Source organism: Rattus norvegicus, chromosome 4 (assembly GCF_036323735.1).
Source record: "Rattus norvegicus strain BN/NHsdMcwi chromosome 4, GRCr8, whole genome shotgun sequence".
Taxonomy (NCBI): domain Eukaryota; kingdom Metazoa; phylum Chordata; class Mammalia; order Rodentia; family Muridae; genus Rattus; species Rattus norvegicus.
The window spans coordinates 14,470,549-14,489,733 of NC_086022.1; the positions used below are offsets into that span (position 1 = coordinate 14,470,549).

General features: G+C 46.6%; 2 protein-coding genes and 1 long non-coding RNA gene across 6 annotated transcripts in view; 1 reads left to right on the top strand and 2 right to left on the bottom strand.

Moving 5' to 3' along the window:
• Positions 1-19,185, top strand: part of Fbxl13 (F-box and leucine-rich repeat protein 13) — a 198,460-nt gene that overhangs the window by 163,517 nt on the left and 15,758 nt on the right. For 3 of the 4 annotated variants that reach the window (XM_039106881.2, XM_039106883.2, XM_039106884.2), the window contains exons 18-19: positions 1,653-1,736; positions 17,301-17,435. In XM_039106881.2, coding sequence (XP_038962809.1) covers positions 1,653-1,736; positions 17,301-17,435 — 219 coding nt within the window. The remainder of the gene's footprint in view (positions 1-1,652; positions 1,737-17,300; positions 17,436-19,185) is intronic. The other variant, XM_039106882.2, reaches the window with a different exon arrangement.
• The window catches only part of Fam185a (family with sequence similarity 185, member A), an 86,003-nt gene that overhangs the window by 1,384 nt on the left and 65,434 nt on the right, over positions 1-19,185 (bottom strand). Inside the window, exon 4 of the mRNA XM_039108077.2 lies at positions 8,935-9,028. Coding sequence (XP_038964005.1) covers positions 8,975-9,028 — 54 coding nt within the window. The 3' untranslated portion in view covers positions 8,935-8,974. The remainder of the gene's footprint in view (positions 1-8,934; positions 9,029-19,185) is intronic.
• Positions 10,687-17,306, bottom strand: LOC134486551 (uncharacterized). Its single transcript, XR_010065747.1, has 2 exons — positions 14,072-17,306; positions 10,687-11,709 (listed from the first exon to the last, which is right to left on the bottom strand). It is a non-coding gene; the product is annotated as an uncharacterized LOC134486551 (long non-coding RNA).

The following is a 19,185-nucleotide window of genomic DNA, read 5'->3' on the forward strand; positions in this document are numbered from 1 at the left end:
GGGGCAAGTGCTTGCTCCTTCGATCTGACTTCTAAAATAAATCCTTCCTTTAAATGAAAGTTATTTAAAGGGGTGAAACAAGATCTAATATTTGTGTAAGCCATTTTTATTATGGCTCAAACATTGCCATTAATCATAAACAGAAGGACAGATAGGTCCCTGGCTGTTTCTGACCCGTCTCCATTAGTGGGGCCTGGATTCATTGAATGGGCAATAAATCCTGCTCGAGTCAACCTGACGGAGTCCTGAGATGATCTTTATATAAAGCAAGGGCGAAGAGGCTCAGGCTGTGTCTTAGTGGAGAGCCTTGCGTGCCTGGGGTGCTACATTCATCCCCAGCACTACCAAGCATGCAGGTGCGTGTGCACGTGTGTATGCGCACACACACACACACACACAGCAGGGTGGCATCCATAAGCCAATTTATCAATTCATCAGTGCTTCTCAGAAGGTTTTGCCAGTCAGTTAGTTCTTGGGGAAACTCCAAGACTTGGCATTGTTGTTGTAAAAATATAAAAAATAAAAAAAGTAGGGTTGTCCTTTGCCTTGCTAGGTCCAGCACCACGGTGCCCCAAGATATCTGAGAGATATCTTGGCGGAAACACATCCCAACTCTGAGGTGGCCCAGTGTCTCCTGCCACCACAGACTTTCCTATACTCAAACCGTCACATAAAAGAACACACAACACAATAATCTTAGATCGGATTGATAAGACATAATTGCCCACCTAAACATACAAAACCCAGTACTGTCCATCCCTTAGGAACATTGATAACAACCTGTAAATACACAGAGCAGAATCTTTACGTCAGCCTCCATCATCCTGCCATGGCCTCTCCCCCTCTTTCTCCTTCCAGTTTCCTCTACTTCTTTCAACCTTCTCTCCCGCCCATCCTTCCTTCTCCTCCAATGACAGGCCTCCTTCTCTCCTGTACCTGCCCCTCACCTGTACTTTACAAATTCAATGGGGAGGTGGTTCTGGTGAAGTCACCTGATTCCTGAGTTGTGACTAGGCAGCTGTCCTTGGGGCAGTGGAATTAGCATCAAAATACAGATAACTCCAGGGCAAACCACAACATGACTTAGCACAGTCATGCGCACAACAGAAGGGCCAGTTTTATCTTAAACCTGAAAAGACCGCAGGCTATTGGCGGTTGCTCTAGATCTTTTAATAAAGGTCTGTTCTCTTTCCCTTTCAGAAATTAAGCTTATGAAATGAGCTAAAGGTTTGAGATTTTTCTTTTCGCTTAGGAGTGAGTAAGAACCTACGGACAAATTCCCTAGCTCTATAAAGTGTTTTCAAGTGAAGTCAGGGCGCTCGGTCCGGAGAGCATTTATCTGAGCACAGCTAGAAACAGGCGATGTCTTACGGAGTCTTCTAGCTCTGGAACTCTGTAGCATTCCCCCCCCCCCCCTTCCCAAAGTATTCAAGACAACTGAAAATTCTATTTAACGCTTTACTAGTAACTAACACTAGTAATTTCCTTGCCAGCGTAGCCCATGCTTGTTGGGTATAAAGAGGTGGGATCCAGGATGTGCCTTTATTTAGCCTGTGTCAGTGATCACTCTTCTACGCCCTAAGTTTGTAAAATCGGCTCTCCGCTACGTCCTGTACGGAATTGTAATTACAAAGTGATTTTTACATTTCCAGGGCCTGGCCATACTTTCCAGACACAGAAAACTGAGGGAAGTCTCTCTGTCTGAGTGCGTCAACATCACTGACTTTGGAATTCGGGTAAGATGCTCAGGGTTTTCTGCCGAAGGTTAAGATTAAAATCTAAGCCCCAACTGAATAGACTTTGTAAGCCACGAAAGGAAAGGATGACAGGAGCCGACTCACACACGGGACTGGGACTCGCTCACGCTCACCCGGGCGTCATGATGTGAAGCTAAAATGTTCACAGCTCCTGTTGGCACACTGGCCCTCACCTTAGCGTTAATGCTGTGGAGAAGGCCATGGAGCCTTTAGGAGAGGTGGCCTGGCTGGTGTGGCAGCTGCAGCCGCTCTGGAAGACCTAGCCCTGGGTCTGGCCTGCCTACTCCACGTGAAGAGAGGGCTTCTGTCAGGCCATGGCCACAAGTCTGCTGCTGTACATTGCCTACCAGCATGGACTGATGCATCTCTGAAACCATGGCCAGCACCTGCCTGGGACACAAAGAACCACTGGTCCTTGGCAGGGCCTCTGCGGCCTGAGGAGGCAAGGAAGCTTTGTGGCCTCATCTCTTCCTCATCTGCTCTCTCCTGCCCCCGTGTCAGACTCATAGGATACACAGAGGCGTTTACTTGGAGAATGAGGAACATCTGTGTGGCTCAGAGTCCTTGCATATAGCGAGAATATTCTATAGAATGGGATATCAAGATATACGATCTAACTATGAGAACTGTGGGAGTTTACACACTATAATGATATCGAGGTTGAGTTGTGTAAACACAGTTTGCAGTACACCTCGACGGAATGAACAACGGCAAGCAAGTGGTCGAGTAAGGTGGATTGCTGTGTTCCATAAGAGTTCTAGGGAAGGGCAAGGGGTCATTGGCATGTCCTGAGTAACTTGCACACTGCACACAAGCCGTAACAAAATGTTTTAGCACTTTAAGCATCTAAATGAATGAGCAAGGGGGGAAGAGAGGGAGAGGGGGCGGGAGGAGAGGGAGAGGGAGAGGGAGGAGAGGGAGAGGGAGAGGGAGGAGAAGGAGGAGAGGGAGAGGGAGGAGAGGGAGAGGGAGAGGGAGAGGGAGAGGGAGAGCGGGAGGAGAGGGAGAGGGAGAGGGAGAGCGGGAGGAGAGGGAGAGGGAGGAGAGGGAGAGGGAGAGGGAGGAGAGGGAGAGGGAGAGGGAGGAGAAGGAGGAGAGGGAGAGGGAGAGGGAGGAGAGGGAGAGGGAGAGGGAGGAGAGGGAGAGGGAGAGGGAGGAGAGGGAGAGGGAGAGGGAAAAACCATTACCTAAAACTGTGTGCTGGTCAAGGACACTGGACATGCATAGGACAAGGAAGAAATGAAAATTAGGCATGGAAAACCATTAACCCACTGGATGCATCACATAAAAAGTGTGTTGGGAGCTAAAAGATTCCAAAACATAGGAGAACACTAGGCTAAGTGGAAGAAAGGAAACCACTGAAGGGAAGAAAGGAGCGACACTTTCTTACAGGGATAATAAACAAGTTAACTCCTCCAGTGACGGGTGCTACAAGCGTTAGCTGAGAAGTCTGCAGAATGTGGCTGAGCATGACAAATTTGATGACTTACCATGACGTTTTAAATGCCCAACTGAGCAGTGTTGCAATGCTTAGCGACTGAGGAGCTGCAGAGGCCTCTGGGTCTAAGCCTGGGCTGACCAAACAAAGGAAGACTTGACCTAGACGCCAGGAGTATGCAAGCTGGGAAGCAGACCTGGCGACATGACTCCGGTTTGCTTGAGAGAAAAGACTGTTTATTTGAACCAGTAGCTGGTAGTTAGTTCAGTTGTGGGTAATTATGAATGTTAAATAGGAACCGAATGAATGAAGGCCAAAGTAAGAGTTAAGAATATTGACAATCTAATCTCGAGTTCCACTTCTCAGAGAGGAGGCAGCTGTATTTGACCAGCGAGCAAATCTTTCAGAAGTATTCTAGTGTATGGCTATGATGTTAGCCTCTAAATATCCATCATGTTAGAAGAATGCTTCTTGGGATAAGGCTGACTAGGCATCATAGACCATCACTTTCTGCCACTTGCTTTTGATGCTCTGGGCTCCAGGCACCCCGCCCCCCGGTGCCTACATTTATACTGTTTTTAGGTGCTGGAGAGTCTAGGCAAGAGCGTTCACTCATGTTAACTCTACGATCATAAAGCAAAATTCTGGCACATCTTTAAAAAAATTTAAACTTTCAAAATTGCTCTGTATTTTCACTGATCTAAAGATATCTTTTAAAAAGAAGCATCAAATACAGAATTATTTCATTATTACTTGCACAAGACCAGATGTTCTATTCAGAAACAATTCTCTTTCTCATCATCTCTCCCTTTTTTCTTCCTCCTTGTTCTTGGTGTGTGTGTGTGTGTGTGTGTGTGTGTGTGTGTGTGTGTGTGTGTGTGTCCTGACTCACAATGCCTGAGATGGGATACATGAGTCAGCTCCCCTTAGCAACAATTTTTGAAAAGATCAACATTGATTTCTATTTAGTTTCCAGCATTAAGTCATGCAATAGTCATCAGAGTATGAGATTTTGATAACTACACCTATTCTCCGGAGATGAAACTGTGTTCATGGGTTGAAAGGGGAAGAACAATGAGGGTTCCTGGTCAAACTGGCCTTAATCATTGGCCTTGGGTGCAGCAGAGGCTCTGAGCTGTCCTGGACGGGGAAGTAGAAAAGGCAAACACTGACTGTCTTGGCACCTGGCTCCTGTGCCCGGGGAAACCTTTGCAGTCATCTCTCTCCCGGGAAGCATTGACTAAAACGTCTATGATGGAGAAGCTCCCAGAGAATCTCAGGCTGTAGAATGTTTTTAAAGGGTCCTAGGAGAGGAATGAAACGATTTCTTGGTAGAGTTAAAGGGGGCGGTCATCTGGTACTTGTTAAAAAAGCAGCAGCCACAAACCCCGGAACAATTAAGAACTTCATTTTGGAAATCCCTGCCGAGTTGACTATCCATGCTAAGGACGGTCTCCTGAGCTTTACGACAACACAGAAAATGCCAGGAGACTCATGGGACGTGGACTCAACTGGGGGGACACAGAGACCAGGGCTTTATTATTTCTTTATTGGCTGTGAGCAAAAGCAGCGATCTCAGCACTGTGCTGCTCTTGACACTAATGTGTTTCCAATTGTAAGCCGTCCAACAGGATCTGAAACTTGCCAGACATCAAAGGATGTGGAATTCAACAGCCTCTCAGAGTCCCATAGCATATAAGGTCCCAGGAGATTCTGGAGCGCTGGGTACCATGTTTTCTTGGCAAAGAACGAGTGAAGCTGAGTAAGCCCTGCCCCAGGCCTGGCTTTCTGCCCACTCCCACCATGAGAGCCAGGAGACAGCTGAAGTTTTGCTGAGTTTCACAAATGACCCACACATCTGTTATTTTCATGTAAGTGTCCACAGAGAAGAGCTACAGGAGGACTTGTTAAAAGCAGGACACTCCTTAGGAGGCCTTTTCTGCCGTGTGTGTAAGAGGAAACTTGCCTAAAGTTAAACAAAGCCTGTCAGATTGCCGGCAGGCAAAAGCAGGAGTCCACTTCTCCATGACAGTATGAGTCTATGTCGCTATTTTTGATCCCTCTGCAACACACCTAGGATTTGCCCATTGTGTTCTGCCTGGTGTGAGCTCAGAAGGGCTGTCGTTCACTGGCTGTGGTTTCCAATGGCTGGCAGGCCCATCTAGAGTTTTCTTGCTGGCGTTTCCTTTCTAAAGCCCTCATGACATTACAGGTTAAAGGTGGCATCCCAGGCAGGCAGACTGTTTTGGCCCGTAACTCCTGAGTCTATGCTGAGAGACGGAAGACAGCATTTGTGATGCCTCTGCCAAGTGTTTCTGGAAAACACATGCTCTGTCTTCCTGAAGCCCATTCTCTCTCTCTCTCTCTCTCTCTCTCTCTCTCTCTCTCTCTCCCCCTCCATCTATCTATCCATCATCTATCTCTCTCTATATGTGACGTAGATATATAGATGTTTTTATTTCCCTCTTGCACATGAGGAAAGTTAAGGTTAAAAGTGTGTTAGGGTCACATCGACCCAATAGATTCTTGCTCTGAGAGTTTTCTGCAAGGCTAGAAGCCCCTCTTGACTTGTTCATTCTACTATATCCTAAAATGAAGGGCCAAAGCTGTCCCGATGGTTCCCAAACTTAGTTCCTTAGGAAGTCTGAGATGCAAGAGGCCATACTTAGTTGGCCACTGGTCTCCGTTGCCATTTTCCTGAGAAAAGGACAAGAATAGAAAGGGTGACTGAATAGAAACTCAGCAGCTTTCCCTCAGACTCACGGCCTAATTCTTCCCCTGCCCTTCTTGCGTGCAGGGACTCTAGAGAGGCCAGGAAGCCTGGCCTCACCTTGGCAGAATGGGAAATGTGCCCGCCACGGTTGTCCTTTGTCCAACCTGGCTCGTTTTCATTTTCACATAAATCCTAAAGCCAGAAACTATTCACTGCAGGATATCTGATGACTCTGCATTTCTTTACTGCAAATACAAATATAAAACAAAAACAAAAAAAAAAACCTGTTTCTAGTTGTGGTGTGTCTCAGCCCTAGTGCACACCTTCCTACCTTCCTGTTTACTGTAAACGGGATGAAATAAAGTCAGTGGAAGGTCAAGAGGTGGAGCAAGCAAGCGGTTGACAGGACTGAACATGGAAATCACCATAGAGAGTAATAGGAAGTCAGGAGGATAGATAGAGAGGCACAGGAAGTGGGAGGGAGGGGCCTTCGGTTGGAAAGGCTTTTGAAATAGCCTGGGGAAGGAGAGCTTCCTGTTGGGATGCTGGCTGAGGGAGGTCAGCTGGGTGCTTCCTCTGCCTCTCTGAGGCAGCAGGCTTTTACCCAAGCATCTGGCTCCTGAGTCTTCATTGGTAAAATCAAATGATTGTGATTTTGTTAAAAACAACCCCAACACTATTCTGGATTTTTTTAAAAACAATCTTTGCTTACTAAATATAATTTACAAACAGAAGATCCATTTTTGTTTGTTTCCTGGTCTTTGTTTTTTCAGTATACATTCTCTTGCTGCTTATTTCTTACCTCTTTTGCTCCCCAGTTCTCCACCTCTTGGCTTCTTTTTATACACCCGCCACACTGTTTATTTTGAAAATAATACCCCTCTTTTAATCCAAATATAATATAGGATCTATGACATCAGTAAGCTATCCAATATTGAGGTAATATTTGTTCATATTAACCCACTTACTCTCTCAGCAAATCATGAAGTGCCGAGATCAAAGTACCGTGTTATTCCCATGCTGCAGAGGAAACATTAAGTCCTAAAGGAGTTGAGTATCTGTCCTGAGATGCAGAACTTTCAATGGTGTAATCAGAATTTGGGCCAACAGGCCCCCAGACCTTACTCAGGAAGGACACAGAGCTGTGGACCACCTGCCACCCGTAGGAACTCATTCTCCTCACTTGTATTTATGAAGGTCTCCTTTGCCTGTGGACTCTTCCTCACTGGACTGACCCTTAGTCTGCATGGATACACAGGGCACGAATTCAAAAGCTATGGGTGATGCAGAAGATAAGGCAATCCTGCAAAGAACTACAGGACAGAGAGTACAGAAAGAGAAAGCAGCAGGAACCAGGAGACATTTCTGCCTCCCTGAGGGATTAGTAGGTATTGTAGACCACGAACAAAGACTAGTTGGGCTGGCTCAAAGCTAAGAATACAATTTCCAGAATTATATGTGGTAAACACAGAACTTCAGTCGCTTGGGCCTCCCAATAGCCATGAGATGAGGGGGTATAATTTCTTAAAGATGGCCTCCATCCTGCCAAGCATCAGAGCAGGTTGAAGCCAACATTTCTTCCCTAGATTGCCATGTAAAGTTGCAACAATGTGAAACCTGGAACTCCGTGTGGGAATATATACTTTCAGCCTTGCTTCTTCAGCCTGCCCTTCCCAAACTAGGTCTGGCTTCCCAGTAGGAAAGCAGGACTACTTCACCAGGTCAGGGCTCCAGGCTCTACAGAGTGGGTCCTAGCCAGGACCACCCCCACCTGCTCTGATGCCTGTCAGGATGGAGGCCATCTTTGAGAAAATGTATCTCCACATCTCAAGGTCTGTCTGAGGCATGAGCTACTGAGTTCTTGTGTTTAGCACATATAATTCCAGAAATTGCATTCTGAGCTTTGAGCCAGCCCAACTAGTCTTTTATTAAAGAAGTTCTTGAGAGCACAGTGTTTTCCCAGAATTATCAACAGAGAGGGAAAATAAAAACAAAAAGCGCCAGCCTTGTGGTGTGACTAATGAGTCACAGTGTCAGGAGACGCCGTCATGAGAAGAGACAACAAAGGCAGAAGTGTGTGGACCAGGAGCTGCCACCTGTTGTGGTGGATTAATTAAGGTTCGGGCAAAAGAACATTATTGTAGCAATCCACAAAAATGAGTCAACTTAGTCCCAGCTACATACCCAATCTAGGAATGCAGTCTTTAACCCCCAACACTGTGTCTCACCCAGAAGACACAGGGAACACTGATGAAGGGATGTAGAACTTTTCTGAAAAAAAGTGTTAATTGATGGGGAGATAGTATAGACTAGAAAGGAACCCTCCCTCCTCCCTCCCTCCCTCCCTCTGTGTGTGTGTGTGTGTGTGTGTGTGTGTGTGTGTGTGTACATGGGTGAGCCTTGGTGTGTGTGAGGAGGTCAGAGGACAACTTTTGAGGTCTGTCCATTCCTTCCACTGTGGTTCTGGGTGTTGAGTGCTGATAGTCAGTCTTCCAGAACAAGCACCTTTACTCACAGAGTCACCTCATGGGCCCTCACAGTTTAAATGCTGTTCTTGCCATGCCTTGTCTCCGGTTCTTGCTCTCTGTCCATTCTCAGACAGGAAGTAGTAATATCCCATACCTCACGCAACATCAAAAGCCTGGTATCATTAAAACAGACTCAATTGTCTCGAAGACACTTACATAGAACCAATCGTAGTATTGAATGAGGCTGTGCTATATTCTAAATGGGATGCTTATGAAGGCCTATAAAAACCAGCACAGCTCCAGAGAAGACCCCAGAAGACTCACCACATTCTTATCGGCAAGTGAGCTGAGAGACAAAGGTATTGGTTCCAGTCAAAGGTGGATTCCCTCTGTACCACCCTGGATATGTCCCTGTGCTTGGTTATCTCCAGTGACAGTGACCTTCTATCCCCGAGCAGTGGCCCTCCAATTTCTGGCAGCACTCAGTTCCAGACATGACAGATTTCCATGGGAAGTTACTCACGACACAGGGGTGAGTCAAGCTCAGTAAATGCTGACCTCTGTGGAAAATCCAGGTTCTGTAGGAGCTCAGGAACAATCATTGTTGGCTGATGTGGTCAGAAAACAGGTGATTGCCAAGACGTCTTTCTCTCTGCAAGGATACATGTTTTAGTCTTCAAAAATTCCAACTGTCAAAAACTAGTACATCACAGCTCTACATATACACACGGATGGTGGATACACTGTGGAGTGGCTACGCTCAGCTCTTTAGCATCCGTCCCCTCTTATACTTATTTTTGTGTTGAGAAGTTTTTAAATCTAAGTGTAATTTTCAGTAGATGACTCTGCCTGGCTAGTTTTTTTATTCCTCCTCCCATGTGCTCTCTCTCTCTCTCTCTCTCTCTCTCTCTCTCTCTCTCTCTGCATTTGCATGTATGTGTGTGCATGTGTGCACACTGCCCATAGAGGCCAAAGAGGGCATCAAATCCCTGAGGTTATGGGATTGACCTTGTTCCTGGGAACCAAACTCTGGTCCTCTGCACTCTTTTTTTTTTTTAAAGATTTATTCATTTATTATATATAAGTACACTGTAGCTGTCTTCAGACACACCAGAAGAGGGCATCGGATCTCTTTTACAGATGGTTGTGAGCCACCATGTGGTTGCTGGGAATTGAACTCAGGACCTCTGGAAGAGCAGTCAGTGCTCTTAACCGCTGAGCCATCTCTCCAGCCCCAAGGTCCTCTGCACTCTTAATTGCAGAGCCATCTCTCCAGATGCTCGTCTTATTCTTATATCGTATCCACTGAGTTGTGAAGTCATTGTAAAGCAGTAAACTAGCATATATAGTAATAGGTGTCAAAATGGAGCTTTTGAGGAAAGTCTGCTGTGTTGATTCTCATCCCCCATCTCCTGTGACTTCCACCCACCTATTCTAGTCAGGGTTTCCATGGCTGTGAGCAGACACCATGACTAAGGCAACTTTTACAAGGGACAACGTTTAATTGGGGCTGGCTTATGGTTCAGAGGTTCAATCCATTATCATCATGGCAGAAGCTTGGCCAGGTCCAGTGAGAGACACTGAGCTGAGAGTTCTGCATCTTGATCTGGCTGCAGCCAGGAAAGGTCTGGCACCTCAGGAGGCTAGGAGGGCATCCTCTTTGTCCACCCATACTGTGAAACACTTCCTCCAAGGCCACACCTACTTCAATAAAGTCATATCTCCTAGTAGTGCCACTCCCTGGGCCAAGCATACTCATACCCTATAGCCTCCTTTCTGTGACCTCATTTATTTAAGTACAGATGGCGATTATACGCCAGGTCCATAGACGACGTGTGTGTGTGTGTGTGTGTGTGTGTGTGTGTGTGTGTGAGTGTGTGTGTGTGTGTGTGTGTGTGTGTGTGCTTCCTAAGTCTTGCTTATCCTGTTCAGTGAGTGTGTGTGTTGTGCTCTTGTTGTCCGTCTGTCTGCTGATTGCCCTCTAGGCGGGTTCCACTGCTTTGTTCTGTGGATAGGGAAACAGTAAATTGATATATACAAGGATCTCTGTGACAGACGATCACTGTGGGATTTCAAACTAATGCCGTCATATAGGTAGTGTTTGCCTTAATCAGTAGAGCAGGCTGAGGCTCCAAAAGGCTGTATTATCTGTAAAAATATCTGAGGTCATACACGACGGAAAGGGAGTAAAACTCAAAGGCTGCGCTCTTCCCACCGTTGCCCCTGGTGTACTGAAAGACCCCCGAAGGGAGCCCCCCACTCAAGTCTCGGGAAAGACGCGCACCCAGTAGGACACAGACACCGACCTGCTGTAATCACACGAGGAAGATTTATTGTGAGCGAGATGAAACGAGAGCTCAGGCCAGCATGCTGGGGTCGAGACTCATACACCACACAGGGAGTAGAGGAGTTCGACCCCGACCTGAATTTTCACAGAGCTTATAAAGGAAAAAACCACAAACCAGGGGGATCAAGAGGGAGGGAGGAGGGGAATTCCAAAACCACAAACTGCCCATACATTTAGGTCATATGCTAGTCATGTGTAACACTAGGCAACACACCCAGGACTTTGTGACATTGTGATTAGGGGTAGTGACATTTTCAGGGCCATTGGACCATTGTGGCCGGAGGCTATGGGTCATTGTGGCTGTTCCAGGAAACTTTTCATGCAAGAATGTTCCAGGAACCATTGTACAGCAAGGGAGGGGTGAAAAGTTCATGTTCTCACAGACCCTACCTCTTCTTTTTGGGTAGCTAGGCGGCTTATTATTAATTTTTAATCCTTCATTCCCCACTTCTTCTTTTTGTTAATAGTTCTAATCCTAGAACTTCATGGAGAACTCAGCTTCATCTAGCATAACAGCTTGGTATTGTAGTCTTAACATGAGGATTCTAACCTGGACACTATCCAAGCCTATCCACCAAGGTCATGACTAGCTTTTAGAACTTCTAAGCTTATACGGACTGTGATCCCTGAGGCACAGTCCCAAGAAGTGTTAAGAGTACTAACATATGCAATGTTACATCATTTGTAATGGAAATCAAGCCTATCCCACACCTATCTTGATAGAACCCAGGACAAACATGACTGAATTTCCCTCTAGGTCCCAGCTCTCAGCCCCAACAGCTAGTACACGGCTGGTGAGGGCTGAGAATTGACAGCTGTCAGGGTGGTCAGCAGCACCAGGTACGGTCCTTTCCAGCGAGGCTCGAGTGTCTGGACTCAGTGTAGCTGCAACCTGGAACTGATGGGATGTCTCAGGGGTCTCCGGGGCATAGGCTGCTGTCAGCTGTGAGCAGATTTCTTTCTGTATCACCTGTAGGTCTTTTAGCCTGGCACACAAATCATTATTACTATGGCACTATGACATGTTGGTTCAGTAACATCATCTAATACAGTCAGGGGGGCTGAGGCCCCATATAAGATCTCAAAGGGGGTAAGGCTGAATCTGGAAGGGGTATTTCTTGCTCTGAAGAGAGCAAGAGGGAAGGAGTGTCACCCAGTCTGTGCCAGTCTCCATGGTTAATTTGGTCAGGGTCTCTTTTAGAGTTCTATTTATTTACCCTACCTGTCCTGAACTTTGAGGTCTGTAAATACAATGTAATTTCCAATTGACCTCTAAATACTTGGCCACACCCTGGCTTACCTTAGCAACGAAAGTAGGGCCAGTTGTCTGACCAGATTACCTTGGGCATTCCAAATCGGAGGAAGATTTCTTCCAGTATCTTCTTGATGATTGCAGAGGCCGTCTCTTGTTTGGTGAGGAAAGCTTCTATCTATTCCTGAAAAAGTATCTACAAGCACTAGGAGATACTTGTGATTATATTTTTCTGGTTTTATCTCAGTGAAGTTCACTTCGACTTTTCACCAAACTCTCTAGGTCTCTTTGCCCTGTTTGCTTGCTAAGCATTCACTTATTGACATACCTTATACTTTCTACTGTCTCTCTGGCTAAAATCTTAAAGTCTATTACATACACTTAACTACTTGGACAAACTTTTTATCTCCTAATTGAGTCCATTTCTGTATTTGGCAAAGTGAGTCTTTTCTTTGTTCTCTGGGGAGTATAGCTTTCCCCTCAATGTGCCATTGTCCTTTATCTTTTAAGCAATTTGGGCCTTTTCTAAGTGAGGCCATCCCTTAGTCCGATCCCAGTTCCCAGTGGCTGTCTCTTGCAGGCCTGCAACCAGGATGGGCTCCTGCATAACCATTTTCCGAGCCACTTTATCTGCTTTGTTACTGCCCAATGCCACTGAATCTCTTCCCTCCTGATATCCTGAGCAATGAATAGTACTCACAGTTGTTGGCTTCACCAGGGCATCCAAGAGATGGCAAAGGCATCTGCAGTGCTGATGTACTGGGGGGGTAGAGGTTCAGCCATCCCAGATGACATTGTGTTGTCCACCATGGCAGCACCCACCTATCTCTGACCTTCATGAAGAGAACTGTTCCCGTCTGTGGACAAGGTAGCCTCGGCTTTCAGCAGGGGTCAATCAGCCAGTCGCAGAGGTCTTTCCTCCACCCATGGGCTTCTGCCAGTGCTTGACACTCGTGCTGTGGTGGCTCCAGGTCAGGATTGGGCAGCAAGGTGACCAGATTGCCCCCAACAGGTGGAGAATCTAGTCCATGGCAGCTGACCAGTGGTCCCATCTTTTGGGACACTCTATTCAAAGGCAGAACATCAGCCATTCTATCACAGTTTAAGTCCTGGATTGGGTGATAATTGTTAGTGCCCGGCTGGCAGGAGTGATATGTTCCAAGTAGAACAGCGCTAAGCCATTCGTCTCCCAGCATCAGGTACTGGTGCACTGAGACAGGTCTTAAGCTCCGCATACACAGTCTGTAGATATGCATACACATGGCCTCACCCAGCCATTTCAGCCCACGCAAGCCATTTTGGGGAGCAATTTTCTCATGAGCAAGGGATAGGGGCAGTCAGGGATGACTATGAACTAGTGGGTTACCCGGCCCACGCCAAGGTCCACTGTTCTTCGGGCAGTCCATAAGTATTGTTTGTTGCCAGTAGGCCCCTGTACCAAAGGTCTTTGGATACTGGCCCACTGGAGGGGGGCATAGGAGCACAGAGCATTGGGTCCCTGCATCCACACTTCCCTTCTATCTCTGTACATAGCCAGCACTCTAGGACCAAGAGGCTCTCTCCAGTGTCCCCTCTTGTTCTTTCTGGGGCAGTCCCTGACCCAGTGTCTTTTTTTTCTTTGCATTAGGCACACTGATCTTTAGCCAGGAATTCTCTTCTGTTGCCAGGTACTGTCTTCCTAGGTTCCCTAACTACTGTGGCCAGTATATGTTCCTCTCTTGTCTTTTATCTCTCTTTAGCTCTCTAGCTTCCTCTTCTTTTAGTCTCTTTTCTTCCCTAGCTTCCTGCACTCTTTACCTCTTTCTTTCTTTCTTTCTTTCTTTCTTTCTTTCTTTCTTTCTTTCTTTTTTCTGTCTCTCTGCATCTTCTTCTACAGCTATTAGGTGCTGTCCACTTTTCTGCACAGACCCTGAACCATGCATCAACTTATTTTCTCTGCAACTTACAATAACTCTCTCAGCGACTTAGCTTAACCCTTCAAGTTTCTGTAACTTTCTCTTCATATCTTTTCCTTATCTTAGCCAGATTGGTGGGGCACTTTCCAGCCCCTCAGAGACCCACCCTTGGAGCCTGGCGGCAGACCTGGCACTCCCTACCTTCAGGCGTCTGAAGAGAGCAGGCAGAAGTGAGGGCCTTCTATCCGTGTCTGGAACATTTTTTTCTGGTCTCCAGTAGGATTCCGTCTTTCATCGGTGGTAAAGAAGACCTGTAACAGTTACTAACAAGCATATCAAATGGGATGGTGAGAAAACAAGAGAATCTTGAGAATAGAGTCTACCGAAGAGGGCAAACAGCATTTAGTCACACAGCTAAACCAGGAGGCCTTTCTTGGAACAAAAAGGCCATTGTCAGTGTCAGCTCCATGGCTTTGCCTCTCAAGAGAACCAGCCTCCAAATGACACTAGGCTTCTAGTAACAACTAATAACAAAAGGATGGAGAGATGGTTAGAACCTGGGTGCTAGATGCCAGGGGGCTGATAAAAGAATTGTAACCAGTTCACCTGGGGCTATCAGGACCTCAGTAGTAGCCCTTTACCAAACTGTCTCACTGGGTTTAAAGGGGCCAAGGAAAAGAAAACATTAATCCTGACCTTGGCCACCTCCAAGTAATTTAGTGCTGGAGACTGACTCCTCCCTTGGAATAAAGACAGCAGATAAGGCAGGCTTCCTTAAAGAACTTCTCTAAATGAGCACTCTCCTTCTGTGAGCAAATGTCAGAAATTCCTTTCCTGTTCTTGTTTTCCTTATAGCCCCACCTAGCTCTCAGCCTTTTTAGATTATTCTTCATGTAGCATTTTTAACACAGCCTGTCCCTTTTTTATAGCCTGTTGACAGCATTTCTGATCTTTTAGGCAGCTAAGCACTAAGTGTCATACCGGCTGAAACTCCGCCTTTAAGATTCTTTGCTCCCAAGCAAAATTTAAATCTTTCCCAGTTCATCACAGCTGGCTGCGAGCATAAGCACAGATAAAACACTATGTTTTTGTTTTGTTTTTCTTTCCTTTTTTCAGAGCTGGGGACCGAACCCAGGGCCTTGCGCTTGCTAGGCAAGAGCTCTACCACTGAGCTAAATCCCCAACCCCCAAAACACTATGTTTTAAAAATTAACTTTGGCTATCAACCAACACACTGCCACTAGAGCGGGGTCTACAAAATTAAGTTTCTTACTCACTAAGCGTTAAGGGGACCAAGTAAAACTCTTCGACGAACAAAGCAAACAGTTTCATGATTTCAAACACAGTCGTCAGTCCAAGATTTTAAACACGGTCGTCAGTCCAAATTCAAACACGAAACAAAAGTCAAAAAAAACACTGGACAATACCACAGAAAACAATCCAGACAAACAAGACCAAGACAAAGCATCCTATAACCAATTTCCACAGATGCCTGGTACCTTCAGTACCTGGCCCAAACTGCAGCTTAACCTTAGCTGCTTCCGGGATACCAAACACAGAAACAGAATACAGACAACAGACACTAACACATCTAAGCACACTTGTCCGTGCCTATACTTAAATAGGCAGCCGAACATGACCTCCAAAGTCACAGTCAGATCTTTTTGACTGCCCGTTGCCGGGTCCTCCCGACAAAATTCGGCTCGTGGAACGTTTCTCACGCGTCCCAGAGCCAGGACCCAACAAAGGCTGACTCGTGGAACGTCTCTCACGAGTCCCAGAGCCTGCGCGATTGGGGCGTCCCCCGGTGCGCTTTCTAAAAAGGAAAAAAAGAAAGAAAAAGACTATTCGGAGTAGGAATCCTTCATCTACTCACAGGCGCCATTTCGGGGTGGGGAACCTTCTTCCACCCGTGCACAGGGCAGGAAACCTTCTTCTGCCCAGACAGTGCACTAAGACTCTCGTGCACAGGGCAGGAATCCTTCATCTGCCCAGACAGTGCACTAAGACCTTAAACCGGTACCGAAAAACACAGACTACAGGACTTAATTCACACACACTCACACACACGAGCACAAACAAAAGAGAAAAAAAAAAAAAAACAAAACCGACGTCGACTTCGTGTCGACCAGAGGCACTGAAACTGATCGGCAGGTCGCAGACCTTGCCTAACAAACCGGTCGTCAAGGAGTAAAGTCTCCTCTGGACCTATCAGATGGGGTTCACCAGGCGTCCCTGGTCCCCCCTTGTCCTCCTGGGACGTCTCCCAGGGCGAACGGACGGTGGGTACCTGGACACGTCTATCCCTATCCACCCCGCTCTCCTTCCTGGAGCGCGGTCTCACTGAGCGTCCGCAAAACCGAAACAGCGATCGCACCAGATTCCCAGACAGAACATAGACACAGACCCAGACACAGCGCTGAGATAAAACAGAGAATCTTACCTCCAAGTGGGTCTAGGACCCCTGGGTGGTCGCGCAGATCCCGGACGAGCCCCCAAATGAAAGACCCCCGAAGGGAGCCCCCCACTCAAGTCTCGGGAAAGACGCGCACCCAGTAGGACACAGACACCGACCTGCTGTAATCACACGAGGAAGATTTATTGTGAGCGAGATGAAACGAGAGCTCAGGCCAGCATGCTGGGGTCGAGACTCATACACCACACAGGGAGTAGAGGAGTTCGACCCCGACCTGAATTTTCACAGAGCTTATAAAGGAAAAAACCACAAACCAGGGGGATCAAGAGGGAGGGAGGAGGGGAATTCCAAAACCACAAACTGCCCATACATTTAGGTCATATGCTAGTCATGTGTAACACTAGGCAACACACCCAGGACTTTGTGACATTGTGATTAGGGGTAGTGACATTTTCAGGGCCATTGGACCATTGTGGCCGGAGGCTATGGGTCATTGTGGCTGTTCCAGGAAACTTTTCATGCAAGAATGTTCCAGGAACCATTGTACAGCAAGGGAGGGGTGAAAAGTTCATGTTCTCACAGACCCTACCTCTTCTTTTTGGGTAGCTAGGCGGCTTATTATTAATTTTTAATCCTTCAGTACCTGGTATCTACTCTGGCATCTATACCCCCTCCTCCACTCATCTGGATGAGTACAACTCTGTTAAAATATACCAGTCACATGCCATCCAAGGGGACTTCAGAAAAGCTGCCTTTTGCTAGCAGGAATGTGGGTGTTAATGAAGTGTTAATTTAACATGCATCTTTTGACATACTGATTTGGGATGTAATGTTTGGTTGTTTGTTTTGTTCATGGGGAAAAAAAATCTGTATTTAGGGGACTGAAATGTATACTAAATAAACCACTGTAGCTAAGGTGGTTTCAGATGGACACGGAGTTTGGAAAAAGACTAAGAGAAAGTAAAGAAAAACAAACAAACAAACCCAAAGCTGTGACCTTGGACTCTCTTCCAGGCGTTCTGTAAAACCTCGCTGGCCTTGGAACACTTGGATGTCTCCTACTGCGCCCAGCTGACAGATGACATTATAAAAACTATAGCCATTTTCTGCACTCGAATTACATCCCTTCACATCGCTGGATGCCCAAAGGTACGCATGGCAGCGGGAGCATAGGCAAGTCGAAGGTCAGCACTGGCAGGATCTGCCACGCCTGGTGGAATCATTGGATGCGTTCGTTTTCTCACCTCCAAATCGGAACTAGCTCTAGGATTTTGTTTGTGCCAAAGTAGAGCTTATCAACATTCAAGATATTACCCTTGTGAAAATATGTTTTTTTTTGTCTTTTTCATTTGTTTGTTTTTGTTTTTTGAGACAGGGTTTCTCTGGGTAGCTCTGGCTGTCCTGGAACTCACTCTGTACACCAGGCTGGCCTCCTGTGCTGGGATTAAAGGTGTGCGCCGCCACCACCCAGAATTATATGGAAATACAAGTTTGTGCCAGAGATTCGTTTAATTCACCAATGAGTAGATCAGAAAAAAAATCATAAAATCATGGCATAGAGCATTAGAAAGAACTGGAGGGGCACCCAAGAGGGTCTTAGGTTAGATCTAAAATTGGTTAATATCCTACGGGACAGCACAGCCAGAACCTTGGCTTGGAGTTTCTGCAGGCATAATGTGCCTGTCTCCTGTACAGAAAGCCACGTAAGTGTTAACGCATAGCCTCACTGACTTTGTGCCTTAGTAAATAATAAACAGCACAAGAAGCTAAGGTTTAACTCCCTAGCCATTTCCTCGGAGGGGCAGGTAGAAAGGTTATTTGGTCATCTCTGGTCTTAACTTTGAGCGCATATGGCTTTCCTGAAAAAAAAAATATGAGATGAAATGCCACAGAAGAAATAGCGCTCACTGTAAGCACTGAGCGCACCATCGCTTGCAGGGAGAAGCAAAGCGTCCACTGTCGTGACCAGCGCTGCAAGACACACAGCGCTGGCGCTTAAATACTTTGTTTTCAGATTCTTTTTTCCTGTGTACAGGAAAGTCAGAAATGCAGAAGGTTTGTGTTTTGTCTTTTTAAAGGATGGAATAATATTTCAAAGTATAATGAACAGGAGGGACACAGGAGAGAGGAAACTGGAAACAACTTAGGTGACAGAGCCAGCATGGGACCCCACGGCACAGGAGAGAAAGCTGAGAACATCTGAGCCACACAATAGGCTTTAAGCTTGGCTGTAGTATAGACTTTGGGGATGGTGTTAGGAGGGATCTACAGTCCTTTTTCAATTCTCTAGAGACGCCAGACCCCTTCTGTTCCACATCTCTGGGCAGGTCCCCACCCAAACCAGAAGCATGGACACACATTTTCTCAACCCTGACAGTTCTGAAGTTCCAGGCAAGGCAGTCCTTTGCAGTGAGGAGGGAGGGTATTCCTGTCATTGCTGAATAGCCACTAACACCCATGCCCTCCAGGCACCAGGTTCCTAGCATCTGGGACCCTGTGTTTCCCATCTTGAAAACCAGAGCAGAGACAGCCCCACCCAGGGATCCATTCCATATATTTGTGGACGCCAAGAAGTGCATGCTGACAGGAGCTTGATCTAGCTGTCTCATGAGAGTCTCTGCCAGAGCCTAACAAATACAGAGGTGAATGCTTGAAGCCAACCATTGAACCGAGAAAGGTGTCTCCAATGGAGGAGTTAGAGAAAGGACTGAAGAAGCTGAAGAGGTTTGTAACCCCATAGGAAGAACAACAATATCAACCAACCAGACCCCTCTGCCCCCAGAGCTCCTAGAGACTAAACCACCAACCAAAGAATACACCTGGAGGGACCCATGACCCAGCCACATATGTAGCAGAGGATGGCCTTGTCAAGCATCAATGAGAGGAGAGACCCTTGGCC